The 17,060-nt window shown below is 40.7% G+C and overlaps 2 protein-coding genes across 2 annotated transcripts in view; one reads left to right on the top strand and one right to left on the bottom strand.

Moving 5' to 3' along the window:
* Positions 1 to 1,016: 1,016 nt before the first annotated feature.
* Positions 1,017 to 4,794, top strand: KRT24 (keratin 24). The gene is made up of 6 exons (XM_006889428.1): positions 1,017 to 1,601; positions 2,865 to 2,947; positions 3,389 to 3,545; positions 3,663 to 3,824; positions 3,915 to 4,040; positions 4,573 to 4,794. Exons 1-6 carry the CDS (start codon positions 1,017 to 1,019, stop codon positions 4,792 to 4,794), a joined length of 1,335 nt encoding a protein of 444 aa, XP_006889490.1.
* A 2,384-nt stretch (positions 4,795 to 7,178) lies between these two features.
* LOC102846807 (leucine-rich repeat-containing protein 37A2-like) overlaps positions 7,179 to 17,060 on the bottom strand; it is a 67,898-nt gene continuing 58,016 nt past the window's right edge. The window contains exon 13 of the mRNA XM_006889481.1: positions 7,179 to 7,232. Within this exon, the coding sequence (XP_006889543.1) occupies positions 7,179 to 7,232 (54 nt within the window). The remainder of the gene's footprint in view (positions 7,233 to 17,060) is intronic.

Here is a 17,060-nt window from a genome sequence, read left to right as displayed (position 1 = left end):
TTGGCCATGGCAGAAGGAGTAAGGATTATGGCAGAGTGCAGAGGCGTCTGGGTGGCAACAGTACCATCAGAGACCAGCAGCATACCAGATGCCACACAGGTCAAGGCATGGAGGAAGAACATCGAAGGGCAGCTCATGGGCATCTAGCCAGAAGCGCTGCACTATAGTGGGAAAGGTAGAAGACAGAGGTCCAGAGTATATGCTGCTCACATGCCCAGGAAGATGCACCTGGGTTCACTTAAGGCTGTGTCTGCATGGATCAGGAAAAGGATCTGTTTCCCAGAATGGGAACCACACAGATCAAGTCGATGGGGACGGACGTTCAGTGATGTGAAGTCTCCAGGCTTGGAAAGCCAATAAGAAGTGGAGAGTGTGCTACAGTACTGGGATTGAGGGAGAACGTAATGATTCCTGGAGGGAGGTGTCCACCCTTGGGAGAAGAGGCATGCGTTTACTGGATTAGCATTCATAAAGTCCCTCCAAAGCGAAGGCTAAGGAGACCTAGTGACACAATGGCTGGCTCAGCATTAACACTGGATTAAAAGGAGAAAATCATTTTGCTTGACAAATTGCTACTAAGTAGAATTTGCATTTGGATCGTGACTAACACTGTAATATCTTTAATAGTCCTACCAGAATGTCATAGGGAACATGTCTAAGTTTAATGGACCTAGAGAGTGAAATGTATGATTGGTCATTTACATTTGTATGTAGGTGAAGAAAAGACCAGCAGGAAATAACAGATTGCCAAGCACTAATGAAGGCTAAATTAAATAATAACACCTTTCGTTTTACTCCACCCTTACCTAATTTTTCCAATATTAATCGACCAGGGAAAGTCTGGTTAACTGAAAATAAATTAACCCAGAATGGATTAGACATGTGAACAATGACAAAGCCAAAGAAAAGGAACTCCCTAAAAACTAGTATATAAAGACCAAAGGTCTTCCATGTCAGAGTAAATCTTTTTTCCACTTCTCATAGTGAGACAAGCTAAGCATTAGTAAGGAAGTACCATGTCTTGTTCTCCTCGCATCTCCTCCTCCAAAGCTAGGGGCAGCTGCTCAGTCAAGATGACTTCTGGTGGAAGCAACTTCAGCAGTGGAAGCAGATGTGGCCTGGGGATGTGCTCTTCCCGGGATATGCGAGGAGGAGCCAACATCTGTGGCTTGGGCATGTGCCCTCCTCAAAGAGGAGCCAGCATCTGTGGCCTGAGTGGGGAATCTGGCAGTGGGTTCGGAGGGGGCTTTGGAAGCTGCTCAGTAAGAAGTGGTTTTGGAGGAGCCGTAGGCTCTGGTGCTGGCTTTGGTGGGGGTTCTGGATTTGGCACTGGTAGTGCATTCTACAGCTATGTGGGAGGCATGGGTGGTGGTGTTGGAGATGGAGGACTTTTCACCGGAAGTGAAAAGCAGACCATGCAGAACCTCAATGACCGCCTGGCCAGTTACCTAGACAAGGTCAGAGCCCTGGAGGAGGCCAACACTGACCTGGAGAACAACATCAAGCAGTGGTATGAGAAATTTGGGCCTGGGTCTGGAAATGATGGTTCTGGAAGGGACTACAGCAAATACTACACAATCATTGCTGATCTGAGGAAGCAGGTGAGAGCTTATATTCTGCTGAATTTCCTTTCTTTTTCTATTTCCCACTTTTATTCAGATCATACACAACAATTGAAAATGTTATTGTCGATTTAAAATAGGACCTGGGAATTTTTAATAACAACAGTACTGTATATTACATCTGAGCAATCTAAATTTCTGTTCACAGCTGAGTATTTCCAAGTTTTAGAAAAAGCCATGCAGCTAATGAATATGTGTATAGAAGAGAATTAAGAGAGTTCTGGTGGCCTATAGTGGCAAGGAATTGCACTGCCAACCCACAGGCACATGGTTCAATTCACCAGCTGCTCTGAGGGAGAAAGATGGGCAGTCTCCTCCTGTGCAGTTTTCAGCCTCTGAAAACTCACTCAGGGTCAGCTAAGAGTTGGTTCCAACTCAGCAGCACATAACAACAACATATGACGATTATGTGCAATGTGTTAAAAACAGTAGAGCAAGCTCGGACCTGGTTCTGGAGATGATGCATTCAGTGCTATCCAGCAACTGTCACTCTGAGGAGTCCAGTGGGAAATGTGGTGATAATGCCACTTGATTTTCTTAAAGATAACATAAAATTCTTCTATTGGTATTTGTTCATTGCTAGATACAAAAGAAAGAGCTTTTTTAAAAAAAAAATATAATAACGATTGCATTAATGGTGTCATTCACTCATTGCCATCAAGTCAGAACTGACCTATAAAACCCCCTTCCGGGGATTTTCAGGAGGCTGTAAATCACACAGGAGGAGATTATCCATCTTTCTCCCCTGGGTGCAGCTGGTGGAACCGAACCAGCAGAGAGGTGCTGCCTTTGGGTTAGCAGCACAACTCCCTCTGAACTAGGCCATCACAGCTCCCCATTGGTGTCACTAGATGAATGAGGAGTGTACGCATTTCACTCCTGAAGCTAAATCAAAGGCCACACCTCTGGCAGTTCCAGAGGCTCCTTGGGAGAAAGATGGGCTCTCTTTCCATGTGCTTTGTAGCCTTAGAAACCCAAGAGAGGGTCAGTGAGGAGTCAGTTCCAACTGGAAGGCGACAAGAGAGTATTCAGTAATAGGACAGAGCAGGACAAGAGAGTGTTTTGATCAATTATACCAGCTGCTCTGTATATTCCGACACATACCAACGACAACCTGGAAATCAACGCTGGATAACAGGTCCTGAAATTTCTCTGCGACTATTTGTTGGGAGATAAATGTGAATCAGCAAATACGTGGTAACCATTTAAATGTTCTTTTGCTTTTCATCTTTCAATCTCTAGATTGCAACAGCCACAATTGATAATGCCAAGATGATCACCCCAATTGACAACGCTAGACTTGCAGCTGAGGATTTCAAAATTAAGTGAGTCGGCCTAAAAATAGGATCCGCTTTGGGCAAAACCCTAACACGTTAGTGAAAAAAATGGAAAGCTTCACAAATTTGCATGTTGTCCTTGCACAAAAGCCATGCTAATCTTCTCAGTATCTATCACCACACTACAGACAAATTATGTTATCTTTATGTAAAATTTACATCAAGAAATTAATGTAGGTAACAGATCCAAATTCCAGACAAATGCTAAACATCTACACCAGGAGACGAGAAAAAAAATTAAGCATGCATATTTAATTAGAAGAAGACTCTGAGCTTTGACACAAAATTTTATAACATTTGCCCAACAATTCCAAGAGAAGAATTTTTCTTTGAGCTGGATAGTATTTGCTGAATATCCTTTTCTCCCCCCATATATCCTTTTCAAATCATTAATGGCATTTTGAAATCGTATTCCAAACATCTCTTAAGGTATGAAAATGAGCTCTGTCTCCGCCAGTCAGTTGAAGCAGATCTAAATGGCCTGCAGAAAGTGCTTGGTGAGCTCAACATGACCACATGTGACCTTAAAATGCAGTCTGAAAGCCTCACTGAAGAATTGATTAGCCTCAAGAAGAACCACGAGGAGGTAGGAGCAATAAAACCACAAAGGGACTTTGCTTCACTATTCAACACCCACCCTCCCGCTTCCCAGCCCAAAAGACTTTGTCTACAGGGATTTGGGATTTTGTGTCCTTCACACCAGGAAATGTGTAATCTGGAGAGACAGGCCGGTGGGGATGTGACCGTGGAAATGGATGCAGCGCCAGGGACAGATCTCACCAAGCTGCTGAATGACATGAGGGAGCAGTATGAAGAGCTGGCGGAGCAGAACCGCAGGGAGGCTGAGGAGCAATTCAACAAGCAGGTGGCTGGGGCCAGCAGGGTCCAGAGCACTCTGCCCCAGGGCAGCCACTGAGCTTCCCTGACTCTGCTGCACTTTGTTCTCTCCTTGCAGAGCGCGTCCTTGCAGAAGCAGATCTCCACAGACGTGGGAGCTGTGAGCTCTGCCAAGAGTGAGATCATGGAGCTCAAGCGAGTCCTTCAGTCTCTCCAGATTGACCTACAGTCTGCCCTGGCCATGGTAAGCGGTGAGGGGCACTCCATTCTTTAACAAAGACACTTTAACAAAGTGTCTTGCACAAGGCACTGTTTAGAATTACATTGGTAATTTTGACATCTGTAAAATGGGAATGATCATTTGTAGTATACATCTCATGAGATAAATCTAGAGAGTTCCCAGGTGGTGCAAACAGTTAAACCTTTTGCTACTAACTGAAAGGTTGGTAGATCAAATCCACCCAGGGATGCCACTTGAGAAAGGTCTGCAGGTCTACTGCTGAAGTACTACAATCATTGAAAACCCTAAAGGGTGAAATTCTACTCTGAAACACTTAAATTCCTTAGGAGTCAGAATATCCTTCAAGGTTGCAACAAAATTTGAGTGAGTTAATATTTCTTAATAGGGCCTAGCTTGTGTTAGTAGTAATCCCGATGTGATTAATTAACATCTAAGTTAATTCCCTGTGAAATAGTTTCTTTGAAGAAGCTTTCACCACAGTAGCATATGCTTCAGCGGTTTGACTCTGACAGTTTCTATTTGTGTACATTTGTAGCAATGCTCCCTAGAGGGGACCCTGTCCGATACTGAAGCTTGCTACGTGGCCCAACTGTCAGAAATACAGACGAAGATAAGCGGCCTGGAGGAGCAGATCTGCCAAATCCGGGGAGAGACCGAGTGCCAGAACGCAGAGTACGAGCAGCTGCTGGACATCAAGACCTGTCTGGAGATGGAGATTGAGACCTACCGCAGTCTGCTGGACGGAGAGGGAGGGTGAGCCCTGATACCTTGACTTCTTGTATTTTCTAGAAAATGTTTCAATTGGGTAACTAAAGTATTGCCAAGTTCCAAATGAAAAATCCCTTGAAAGAAGCGAGCTCCATTTGGAAAGGAAAAAAAAAATCTGTTTCATTAGAATTCTTTGGCCAAAGAGAAGTAAACAAGAATGATTTTTACTTTTTCTATTTTAGCTCTTCTTGGGGGACTAAATCCCGAGGATCAACCTGTGTGGACTTAAAAGGAGGAACCAATGTGACTCAATCAAGAGGTAAGGATGGTTTTTAAACCATGGTTTGCTACTCAATGCCTTGGATGATGTGCAGGCAGGTGGTGCAAATGTCAGTATGGTTGAAGGTTCAAGTCCACTCAAATGTTTCTCTGAAGAAAGGCCTGGCAATCCACTTTCCAAGCCATGAACCCCTGGAAACTCTGTGGAGCACACCTCTTCTCTGACATGTGCAGGGGGACCATGAGCATGAACTGGCTGACAGCAACTGGCAGCTGGTTGTTTATTTAACGAATAAACAAGAGTAAATAAATACACACTTGTATCACCATAAAAAGATGAACTAGAGCCATTCTCCTTAATATGTGATTTTATTTGTGAACAAATCTTTATCTTTCCTGTTCTAAAATTCCCCCACCCTTTCTTTAGATTCAAGTAAAAGCAGAGAAAGCAGGACAGTGACAGATCGTGGCCAACTGATCTCACCTCAAGTCAACAACGTTTCTGATGTAAAATTCAAATAAGAACTAAATTTATCTACCTGTGCTCTCACCCTGAGAAGAAAATGATAAATCCTAACAAATATACAGAGCAATATAATAAGCCCTAGAAGACAAGAGTTCAAACACTGCTATAATCTTTTCTGATAAATCTGTTGTCTTTATTGGTTTAGGTTTGTCTTAAAAACAGAAAATGTGGGGGCTTTCTTTTAAAATCATTCTGCTTCAATAAACTTTCCACTTGTTGCAATCAATTCCTTCAGTCATTGTTATTTTGTTTACTCTGACATTTATTATAAGTGCAACTGAAATATAATTCATGTACCACGTAATTTACCATTACCTTATTCAATGATTTTCAAAATATTCAGGGTTGAGATACTACCCCCACCTGAAAATATTTTAGAATGCTTTCAGAAGCCCAAAGAGAAACAACTTGTAGCACTCATTCCCCGTCCCCCTAAATTCTCCAGACCTCCAAAAACAAAACCATCCCCATCAAGATGTTTGGACTTGAGTTGTGGCCCCGCATCAGGTTTCTAGGAGGAGGCTTCTACCCACCTCCCTCCTAAAGAGTAGCTAGTGGATTAGAACTGCTGACCTTTCAATTAGCAAGCCAACATGTGGCATACTATGCTACTTTCTATGTCTATAACCTTGCTTATTCTAAACCTTTGACAGGAAGGGAATCATACAATATATGACCTTCTGTAGTTAAGTGCCTTTCACTTAGCATTGTATTTTCAAAATGCACCTATATTGTAGCATATGCCAGTATTTTCATTTTACATTGCTAAATAATATTTCATTGTATATCTAGACTATATTACTACACTATATACTATATTTATAGGATTGTTTCTAAATCTCTGTTGTATACCTCAATATGGAATAGTTAAACACAGTGGGTATTTTGATTCAGACCTTTTGTTCATAGGGTTGCTATGAGTCGTGCGCAACTCGACAGTAATCAACAACAACATTCAAACTTCTTGAACAGAGTTGCAGCCAGAGAGTGCTCTTTGGAGGCAAAGATGATAGAGCTTCGCTTCACAGTCACAATAAACAAATTCCAGTTTAAAGAGCAATATGCACCTGCTGCAAGCCATGGTCTTTTCAGTTGCTTTCTATGCATCTGGGAGGTGGACAGTGCTTAAGGAAGACTGAAGAACTGATGGCTTTGAATTGTGGTGTTGAAGAAGAGTATTGAATTTCCTGTGGACTTCCAAAAGAACTAACAATTCTGTCTTGGAGGAAATAGAACCAGAGTGCTCCTTAAAGCATGGTCAGAATCTTAAGGAGCCTGGTTAGGGTGTCACCATCTTTGTTTGTTTCCAAGGAGCAGTCTATCCATATCCTTACAAGACAGATTTGTTTATTCTTCTGGTTACTCAAAGCTGTAGATTCAGCAGCAGCAGCAGCAGTGATGAGGAAGGACAACCAAGAGTTGAGCCACAGAGTCCATATGAGCTCACAGCATGAGTCCCATACCATCCTATTTCAGAGAACATGTCCCTGTATAAACACGTCAGTTCCTTAAGATGGTTTTGCATGCATACATTTTAATATGAGATAGTAAGAAGCCAATTAACAAAATTCTGGAGGCAGCTGAGAACAGATGAGGTTCACCCTTTGATCTCCTGGGCGTCACTCTCTTCACTTTCCTTTCACATCGTGCCCTTCTCTATGTCCGTAGTAGATTGGATCTCCCTGGAATAAGAACAATGTTAGCAGCTCTTTTTTCTGGAAAGAAGCAATTGAATTTTTTACCTCCCCTTTCTCTTTCTTTATAAAAATTATTTATTTTGGTATTGAGAATACACACACCAAAACATACAATTGAGCATTTTCTACATGTTCAAGTCAGTGACATTGATTGCATTCTTTGAGTTATATAACTGTTTCCACCCTTCTTTTCTAAGCTGTTTCTTCCCCCTTAACATAAACTCCATTAACATTCCCCAGAGATTCCTGTCTAGTCTCTCATGTTGCTGTTTTCAGATTAATCTCATAAAAATCAATAAACCAAACCCATAACAATAAGTCAACTTCATCTCATTGTTGATTCTCTGCCTGGTTTCTGAGGCTGTAAATCTTTGCAGAAGGAGATTGTCCATCCTCCTCCCTCAGAGCAGCTGGTGGACTAGAACCACTGACCTTAGAGTTGGCAACACAACATGAAAAGCACTATGGCACCAAGCTCTCAAACATATACACGTGGGTATTTTTAATTCATTTAAAAAAAATATTTTATACTGGTTTACTTACAAAGTTCATATACATTGTTTTTCACACCAGATACTTCCCCTTTCTTTTACCCACACCTCCCTCCACTCATCAAATTGTGCAACCCTATAATTAAGCACTTCCCCCATCTTCACCCTTCTCCACTCACCCCACCTTGGATCCTTGTACTCATTCTACAATAATGGTCTTATACAGTATTTTTCTTTATGAGACTGAGTTAGTTCACTTACCATAATGCTCTCCAGTCCCTCCTAAGTTAAGTAATAATTTACAAAATCCTTGCTCCTGTGTGCTGTATTCCATTGTGTGAATAAACCATAATTTCTCAATCCATACCATTGTGATTAGACATTTGGGCTGTTTCCATGTTCTTGCTATGGTGAATAATGCTGCTACAAACATTGGTGTACTAGTCGCTGTTTGTGCCTCAGTTCTCATTTTCTCAGGGTATATTCCAAGCAGTGGAATAACTGGGTCATATGGAATTTCTATGTTCAGCTTTTTTGAGGAAATGCCAAACTGCCTTCCAGAGTGGTCGTACCATTTTACAATCCCACCAACAATGTATAAGAGTTAGTTAACTTTTAAAAAAGCACAGTGCCCAAGACAGATATTCTTTACTAGTTAAACTTAATTATTGTTTGGCTTTAAGAAGACACTAGGGTACGTATTTACTTTAATGTTTAAAGATTATCTTAGGGCAATAGTTTTTAATTCATCCAGCCTCCATGGCACTATAAAGTGTGGAGTCCACATTGAAATTTAGTTCTGAATTTTCTCTATTTTGATATATGTTAATTTCAGACAAGAAGTTTAAGTTGTTCCTGATCATTTACCTTGAACATATGCTCAACATTTCTTCCTCATCAGAAGAATTCTTGTAATATAAATCCTGTGTCATATTTGTCATGCAAGTGGCATTGAGAGGTCTATATATATCCCTTAGCCAAAGTGGGCATCCCCAGCAACATTTTCCTCCCTAGAAAAGTGAAAGAGAACTCATAAGTCTGCACCTCTCCTGGTGTCTCTCACCATAACACAGCGTTCTCCCAAATGTACCTGATTATCATTTTCTGATGGTCTCTCAAGCCACAAACTTCGGGGAGTGTCGCTTGAAGAGAAACACACATGCAAAGCAATTAGTGATTCACTGTCAATTTCCATGTCCCTCACAATGTATATCTATAGTCGTAGCAGTAATCGAAGTTTACCTTCTAACCAGAATTAGCAAAATCACTAGAGACTCGGTGTTTAAGTACAACTGCACGCATATGGGAACCTATCGACTGAGCCTCACCTGGCCTGCAGTCAATCCCCGGAATAAGGGAGCACCACATCTGACAGCGGCCCTTCCCTCTCACTGGGCACTATTGCCAGGCACACTCCATGGGCACATATAAAACACTGCACCCTTTGCAGAGAACATCCCCTTGTAAATTTTAGGTCTGCAGTAACTGTCTGCATTCATTGAACACTAATGACCAAGGACCAACGAGCTGACATCAAGGACATCCCCCATGAAGAAAGCAAAAGATCATGACAAAGACAGGAAGTAAAGAAAAAACCAAAATGAATGTCAGAATAGACTCTGAAACTTGCCCTGGAACATAAAGAAGCCAGAACAAAAGAGGAGTGAGGGTAGAAATTCTGAATTAGGACAGCGGAAAAGAGTTCCAAGGGCAGCTTGAAAAGACAAGGCAAAGGACTATAAGAAAATGTCCAAAGGGCTAGAGTAAGAAAACCAAAAGAGAACACACTTAGCATTTCTCAAGCTGAAAGATCTGAAGAACAAATTCAAGCCTGGTGTTGTCAATACTGAAGGACTTTTGGGCAAAAGTTTGAATGATCAGGAAGCATCGAAAGATGATAGAACATAGAGTTGTTGTACCAAAAAGAATTGTTGTTGTTCTCAGGTGCTGCTGAGTTGAGCAGCATTCATGGTGACCCTATGAACAACGGTTCTGAAAACTGTCCTATAGTGTGCCATCCTCATCATCTCTGACACACTTGAAACCATAGCTCCAGTCACTGTGTCAGTTTGTCTTGTTGAGAGTCTTCTTCTCTTTGCTGATGCTCTAGTCTTCTAAGCATGATGTCCCTTTCCAAAAATTAGCCCCTCCTAGCAACATTTCCAACGTACATGAGAAGACACTTCGCCATCTTCACCTCAAAGAACACTGGCTGCACTTTTCCCAAGACATGTCTGTTTGTTCTTTTGGCAGTCCGTGGGATATTCAGTACTCTTCTCCAACACCACAATTTAAGGTATCAATTCTTCTATCACAGGTACAACCCTAGAAGTGCTCACTAGTCTATACCAAGAAACTGGAATATAGTTACCTAGCCAACTAATTGGAAGAAAGTCCTATTTGTTCCACTACCTAGAAGGATGACCCAAAGATTGTGGAAGTTAGTGAACAATATCATTAATATTTCATGCAAGTAAACACTTGCTAATGATTATTTTAAAATAGCCGGAACATATGTGCACAGGAAACTGCTAGAAATTGAAGCGGGATTCAGAAGAAGCTGGGCATAAGGGATATCATTCCTGAAAGTAGAGAATACCAGAGAGATGTCTATTTGTGCTTTATTGAGTATGTAAAGGCATTTGACTATGTGAATCATAACAATTTATGGCTAGTATCGGGAAGAATGGGAATCTATGAACTATTGTGCTCATGCAAATTCTATACATAGACCAAAAAGTATTTCCCGAACAGAACAAGGGGGCACTGCATTGCTTAATTAGGAAAGGTGTGTGTTAGGACTATATTCTTTTTTCATTCCTATTCAGTCTGTATGTTACGCAAATGTTTTGAAAGGCTGAGCTATTTGAAGAAGAGTTCAGAGTTAGAAGACAATTCACTAACAACTTGCCTAATATGATACAACTTTGCAGACATTAAGAAGGCTTCATGCATTTACTGAAGAAATTGAAGACTACAGCCTTCAATATGGATTACATCCCAACTTCAAAAAAACAAAAAGTTTCACTAGTGATCAATAGGCAAAATCAAGATAGATGAGAAAACCATTGAGGTTGTGAATGATTTTAATTTCCTTTAATCTACAATCAATAATACCCTTGGTAGTTGTTGTTGTTATGTGTCATCTACAACCTATCTGACCCCTGCTCTATCCTGAGCCAACCTTATTGTCTCTGACACAACTACCCCCATTACCCTAGTCACTGAGTCAATCCATTTCGTAGAGGGTCTTCCTCTCTTGCACTGTCCCTCCATCCTCCAAAGCATGATGTCCCTCTCCAAGGTCTGGTCCCTTAACATCTCCAAAGTCCATCAGATGAAGCTTCAGAATCCTTGCCTCCAAGGAGCAGCCCAGTTTCACCCTCTCTAGGACAAATTTGTTTGTTCTTCTAGCAGTCCATAGTATATTCAGTATTCTTCTCCAGCACCACAGCTCAAAGGTGTCAATTCTCCTTCTATCTTCCCTAATCATTGTCCAGCTTTCTGATGCATAGCAAGTAATTGCGAAGACCATGGCCTGGATCAGGTGCACCTTAGTCTCCAGACTGCCCATGGAAGTAGCAACCAAGAAATCAGATGTGCTGCATTGGGGAAATCTGTCAAAGACATCTATAATGTGCTTAAAAAGCAAGGATGTCAGTTTAAAGACAGTTTAAAGATGTGCAGAATCCAAGCTCTGGTATTGCTAAATGCTGCATATGCATGTGAAAGTTAGACAATGAATGCTGTTGTCCTTAGGTGCTGTCTAGTTGAATACAACAGAGTGACACTGTAACCAATAGATCTTAACCTTGCCCTATTCTGCACCATTCTCATGATCTCTGTCCCACTCAAGCCCACTGTGATAGTCACTGTGTCAATCCATCTTGTTGAAGGTCTCCTCCCTTTCTCTGACCCTCCACATTTCCTAGCATGATATCTCTCTCCAAGGCCTAGTTCCTTCTAAGAACAAGCCCAAAGTCAGTGAGATGAAGGTTTGTCATCCTTGACTCTAGAGGACACTCTTGTTGCACTGTGTTCAAGACAGAATTCTTTGTTCTTTTGGCACTACAGTATATTCAGCACTCTTTGCCAACACCACATTTCAAAAAATGTTGATTCTTCTTCAGTCTTCTTTGTTCATTGTCCAACTTTCAGATGCATATGAAGCAACTGAAAATACCAAGGTTTGGGTCAGACATACTTTAGTCTTTAAACTGACATCCTTGCTGTTTGGAATTTAGAGAGGTCCTGGACATCAGATTTCCCCAGTGTGTAACAGCATGGATATTGATTGTGAAACCAAGTAAAGTGAAATTGTTGACAACTTCAATCTTTTTCCCATCTATCATGATGTTATCCATTGGTCCAGTGGTGAGAATTTTTTGTTTTCTTGATGTTGACCTGTAACCTATATTGAAGGCTGTATGTAGTCTTTGATCTTCTTCAGTAAGTGCTTTAACTCTTGACTCTGCAAGAAAAACAATGTTGTCTACATAGCATAGGATGTTGATGAATCTTCCTCCAATCTTGATGTGTCCAACTCTTCTTTATGTAGTTCAGCTTCTCGAATTATTTGTTTAGCATACAGATTGAATATTGTTGGTTTTGTTATGTGTTGTTAAGTTGGAACCAACTCATAGGTGATTCTCCAGTAGGTTTTCTGAGGCTATAAATACATGAGAGGAGATTGTCTGTTTTCTAAACAGAGCAGCTAGTGGATTTGAACCAACTGCCTTTGGGTTGCTCACGCAACTCCTTACCACTCAGCCTCAGATTGAATAGATATGGCGAAAAGATACAGTCCTGACATATACCTTTCCTGATCTGAAACCATCCTATATTCACTTGTTATGTTTGGACAACTTCTTGGTCTATGGATACATTTCACATGAGCACAATTAAGTGTTCTGAGTTTCCTGTTCTTACCAAAGTTAGCTTTAATTTGTATAATCATTGATTTATTAATAACAAATTATTTTTAAAAACAACCCAAACCACAAATAGTATACACAAGGACTTCACCAGAAAAGTGGAAAGAGACTATAGTGAAGCTCAATACAAGAGTGAAAATGAAGTCTGAGGTTGACTTGGTACTGACCATCAACTAATTATTCATATTCAAGTTCAAAGTGTAGATGAAAAAAAATGAAGAGTCCACAAAACCTAAAATGTGATCTTGAGTGTTTCTCAACAGAACTTTCAAAACGTCATTAAAATAAATTTTACACACTGCACACTAATAACCAAAGACCCATCAAGTTGTATAATGACAAGCACATCATCTATGAAGAAAGGAAAAGTTGATATAAAGATAGTGAGAAAGAAAAGTTCAAAATAGATGTCAGAAGAGACTCTGAAATTTGTATTAGAATGAATGGAAGATGAAACAAGGAGTCAGTTAAACCAAGTGAATGCCTGAGTCTAACTAACAAAGTTTTCTAACTCAGTTATTTTCATACTAGTGGTCACTGAGTAGTTACTGGGCGGTGAAATCAGTTTAAAGGTCATGACTAACATGAAAACAAATCTGAACAGAATAGAAAACTGTAGAGCTCATAGTGTAAAATAAGTGGGCTTGCTTTGGAAAGCTGCTATAGGGTCAGTGCTAACTCATGATGACCCAGGTGTGTCAGAGTAAAACTCCATAGGGTTTTCATGACTGAAATGTCAGAATGTAGATAGCCAGGTTTTTCTTTTGAGGCACCTTGGTGCACCAGAACCTCCAACCTTTCGGTTAGCAGTTGAGAGCATTTATGATTTGCAGCACTCAAGGACTCCAAGAGTGCTTTATAAATTACATGTGTCTATATTGTTATTGATTGTCGTCGAATCAAGCACAACTCATCTGAAGCCTTTCTATAACTATTGTCATTTCTCAAAGCTCATAGAGTTTCCAGAGGCATGCTGTTTAGGAAGTGAATAGTTTGAAAATACTAGATCATGTTAGAATTGTAACTTAAAGCCCAGTCACAATGTCATCAATGGAGAAGTTCTCAAATGGGAAGGAGCAGCCTCTTTCTGGCACTCATTACTGAGAAGACTGTGGTTAAGAGAATTGACCTTTCTCTCCCAGAAAAGCTAGTCTAATGGCCCAGAAGGTTAAAGTTCTATGTGGTTGGGATAAGAATAAAACACAGGGGCTTAACAAGATGAGAAGTCACATTTTACTGTGATTTTACATGAAAAAACCTCATGTATTCTACCTTCCATCAGCCATGAATGATAGTAGTCCTTTTACCCAAGACAATCTGCCCTTTCCCCCAGAACCTCTAAAAAAGACCTCTGGTCCAGCCTGATGCCCTCAATAGAAGGAAGAGAATGGAATAGCCTCTTACCTGCCTCCCTGCCCACTCCTGGTCAAAAGACTCTGTTTCAAGCAAACCAACCAACCAACCAACAACAGTCACCGATTTTATTCCATTCATAGCAACCCTATAGGTCAGGGAAGAACTGTTCCATAAGGTTACTGAAGTGGAAATCCCTATTGGAACAGCCTGCTTCATCTATTTCTTTCCGAGCAACTGTAGGGCTCCAACTGCTGACATTTGGGTTACGAGCCTAATGCTTAGCCTGTTGGACCACTGGGGCTCCTGCCTTAGCCATCAAACTCAGCTTGGCCTGGAGAATTATTTTGCTGGAACCACACAAAGTGTCCAGGTGACGCCCTCTTCCTGCTCTTGGCAGAACCCTCACTGTAGCTTGAGGGGGCTGGGAGAGAGTTAGTCTAAGGTCTCCTCTAGCTCTCAAATTCCATTTTCAAAAGTTGTCAGGTTATAAATGCCTTTTGTATGTATTTTAACTACTATAACCATTGTTTTAAATTGCCAGACTAATATTCACCTTGAGAATCCTGCTTCTATATCTTCCTTTTCACGTCTTCTACAAGAAAGGATCTGTTTTGGATGAAAGCATGATCTTGGTTATTGAACACAATGGCCACTCTCTCCAGGCCTATCTCCATTCCTTTACTTAAGCCTTATCTTCACTGCTAGATGGTAAGTTTTTTGAGTCCTGGGATCTTACCCTACTTAACAGTTCTTTAAGTAACTAATTTAGTACCTACCTTAGTTTCTGCATATATTTAATGAGATTTTTATCAATTGTTTTAGATAACATTCAACATGTAATTCCTAATTAAAAACTTAGAAGTAGGAAAAGTAGGAAACATCCTCCACATAATTAAAATATCTACCAGAAACTTAGATCATAGCATTATAATTATGAATACATACAACTATTACTACAGCTATTTTTCAACCTTGCTTAGATAATGCTAATCAATGCAATAAGAAAAGGGAATGAGATGGAAGCATTTGAAAGAGTGACAAAATTAACATTATTTGAATGTGAAATAATGGATACTTAAAAGCTCTGAAGATCAACTAAAAATTTTTGGAAGTAATATAAGATTTTCTTGTGGCTCCAATTAATTATCTGGCTTCACCACTGAGGCTAAAATCTCACGTAAGGAGATTGTCCATCTTTCTCTGACGGAGCTACTGATAGACTTGAACTGGCAGAGAGGCACAGCCTTTCAGTAGCAGCACCAGTCCCTATGGACTGCAGCACCAGAGCTAACCTGGAGATCACCTAAAAATTTCTGGAAATTAATAGGAGAATTTGGAAGGCTCTTGGTGGTGCACTGGTTAAGCGCTTGGCTGCTAACTGAGAAGTCAGAAGTCTAAACCTGGCAGATGCACTGTGGAAGAAAAGGCAGATACATCAGTGGAATAGGAGAGGCCAGAATAAGGCAGTATTCTAGATAACTGACGAATTAAGCATTCAATGGATTTTAAAACAACTTGATACACCACATAGGGAAAAGTTAGATTTCCTGCCTTAACTATACTCAAACCAACCAAACAGAACACACATTCTGCGTGGAATAAAACATAAAATAATAATAGCTCAATGCTATGAATGTAAAGTGGTTGCCTAATGACCTAGAGGGTAGAGTTGCTCTACTAACCCAATGGCAAGCAGTTCAAATACATCAGTATTTGGGGGATAAAAATGGTAACCTCCTCTCTTGTGACTTACAGCTCTTAAAAACTACTAGAGGGTCAGGTTTAAGTTGGTTCCAATTTGATTGCAATAGGTGAAGTTGAGGAACGTGACAGAAGAAAATATAGGGAACTCTATATCACAATGTGACAAAGGCCAAAAGCTGTGAGGAGAGGGATGGATGTGGTTCTAAGAGTGCAAACACCTCTTTCTTTCTCTACAGAACCCTTGCCTCCTCCTTTCCTGCCAGATCATTTCTCTTTTTCTTATTGGTTTAGAAAACTCTTTTCATATTTAAAATATCAATCTCTCCAGCTACTTCAGCTATGTTTCAGTATTCAAATATTCCTCATTTCTTTTTGCCTTAAGGAAATGAAAACAGAACAGTTAGGAGATAGACTCTGATCTGGTGACTCTCGGTTCTGCTTTTGGTTTTGCAAAAGGGGCTTTAATGTGATCTCCTTTATCTCTAAAAATAACATATCTTAAAGGGTGAGGACTCAGGTGGGGGTGGGAGAAAGATAAAATCAGGCACAAAGTTTGTCATTTAAATTAAGTCTCAGCCATTTTATTGCTGCTGCTGAATAACAGAGGGACTCAAAGCTCCCCCTCCAGCTGATTTTCAGAGGCTGTAAATTGCACAGGCGGTGCAGCTAGTGGATTCTGTCTCCTCCCTGTGAGTCAGCAGCACTTTTCCCTGGGAGATCTGACTCGTGGTCTCCCTCATGTGCAGAGTAGAACCAACTGCTCCAAGGAGTTTTTAAGACATGACCTTCCAGAAGCAGAACACTAGGCCTTACTTCCTAGACACTCCGGGTGGGTGTGAAATGTCAACCTTCCAGGTAAGTAGGCCAGTCAGGGGCTCCCCACATTTGCTGATGGAGGGCAAATCTGTCAAAGTTTCAATAACTGTGCCACAGGCCGCTACTCTGTTATAATGTGTTCACTTTTTCTAGAGTTTTAAAAACTGTCCTTTCAAAACTTAAGAATGCCTAAATCTGTCAAATCTGTCTGTTGGTGGAATCTGTATGTTACTTCAAAGTAAGTATTTGGTTATATGGTTATCACTGAATGTGGAATTAATACAACACAGTCTTTTTCTTCTCTTAAGCACCATTATAACAGAGCTCTGGTGGCATAGTGGCAAGAAGCTGTGCTGCAATCCCTAAGGCACACTGTTTAAATCCACTACATGCTCTCCTGCAGAAAGATAACGTGTTCTCCTCCCTTGTAATTTACTGCCTCTGAAAACCCACTGAAGGGTCTGCTATGGGTCGGTTCTGACTTAACAGCACACAATAACAAGCACCATTAT

The sequence above is a fragment of the Elephantulus edwardii genome, unplaced genomic scaffold (assembly GCF_000299155.1).
Source record: "Elephantulus edwardii isolate Elephantulus edwardi_28Jun2011 unplaced genomic scaffold, EleEdw1.0 scaffold00077, whole genome shotgun sequence".
NCBI lineage: Eukaryota > Metazoa > Chordata > Mammalia > Macroscelidea > Macroscelididae > Elephantulus > Elephantulus edwardii.
The sequence above is the reverse complement of the archived record's forward strand: the minus strand, read 5'-3'. Positions and strand labels throughout refer to the sequence as shown.

Bases quoted from the DNA above. Each gene is read 5' to 3' on its own strand.
- KRT24 (XM_006889428.1), top strand. From the start codon at position 1,017: ATGTCTTGTTCTCCTCGCATCTCCTCCTCCAAAGCTAGGGGCAGCTGC. The intron at 3,546-3,662 runs GTAGGAGCAATA...CCTTCACACCAG, and splicing joins TCAAGAAGAACCACGAGGAG to GAAATGTGTAATCTGGAGAG. The intron at 3,825-3,914 runs GTGGCTGGGGCC...CTCTCCTTGCAG, and splicing joins AGGAGCAATTCAACAAGCAG to AGCGCGTCCTTGCAGAAGCA.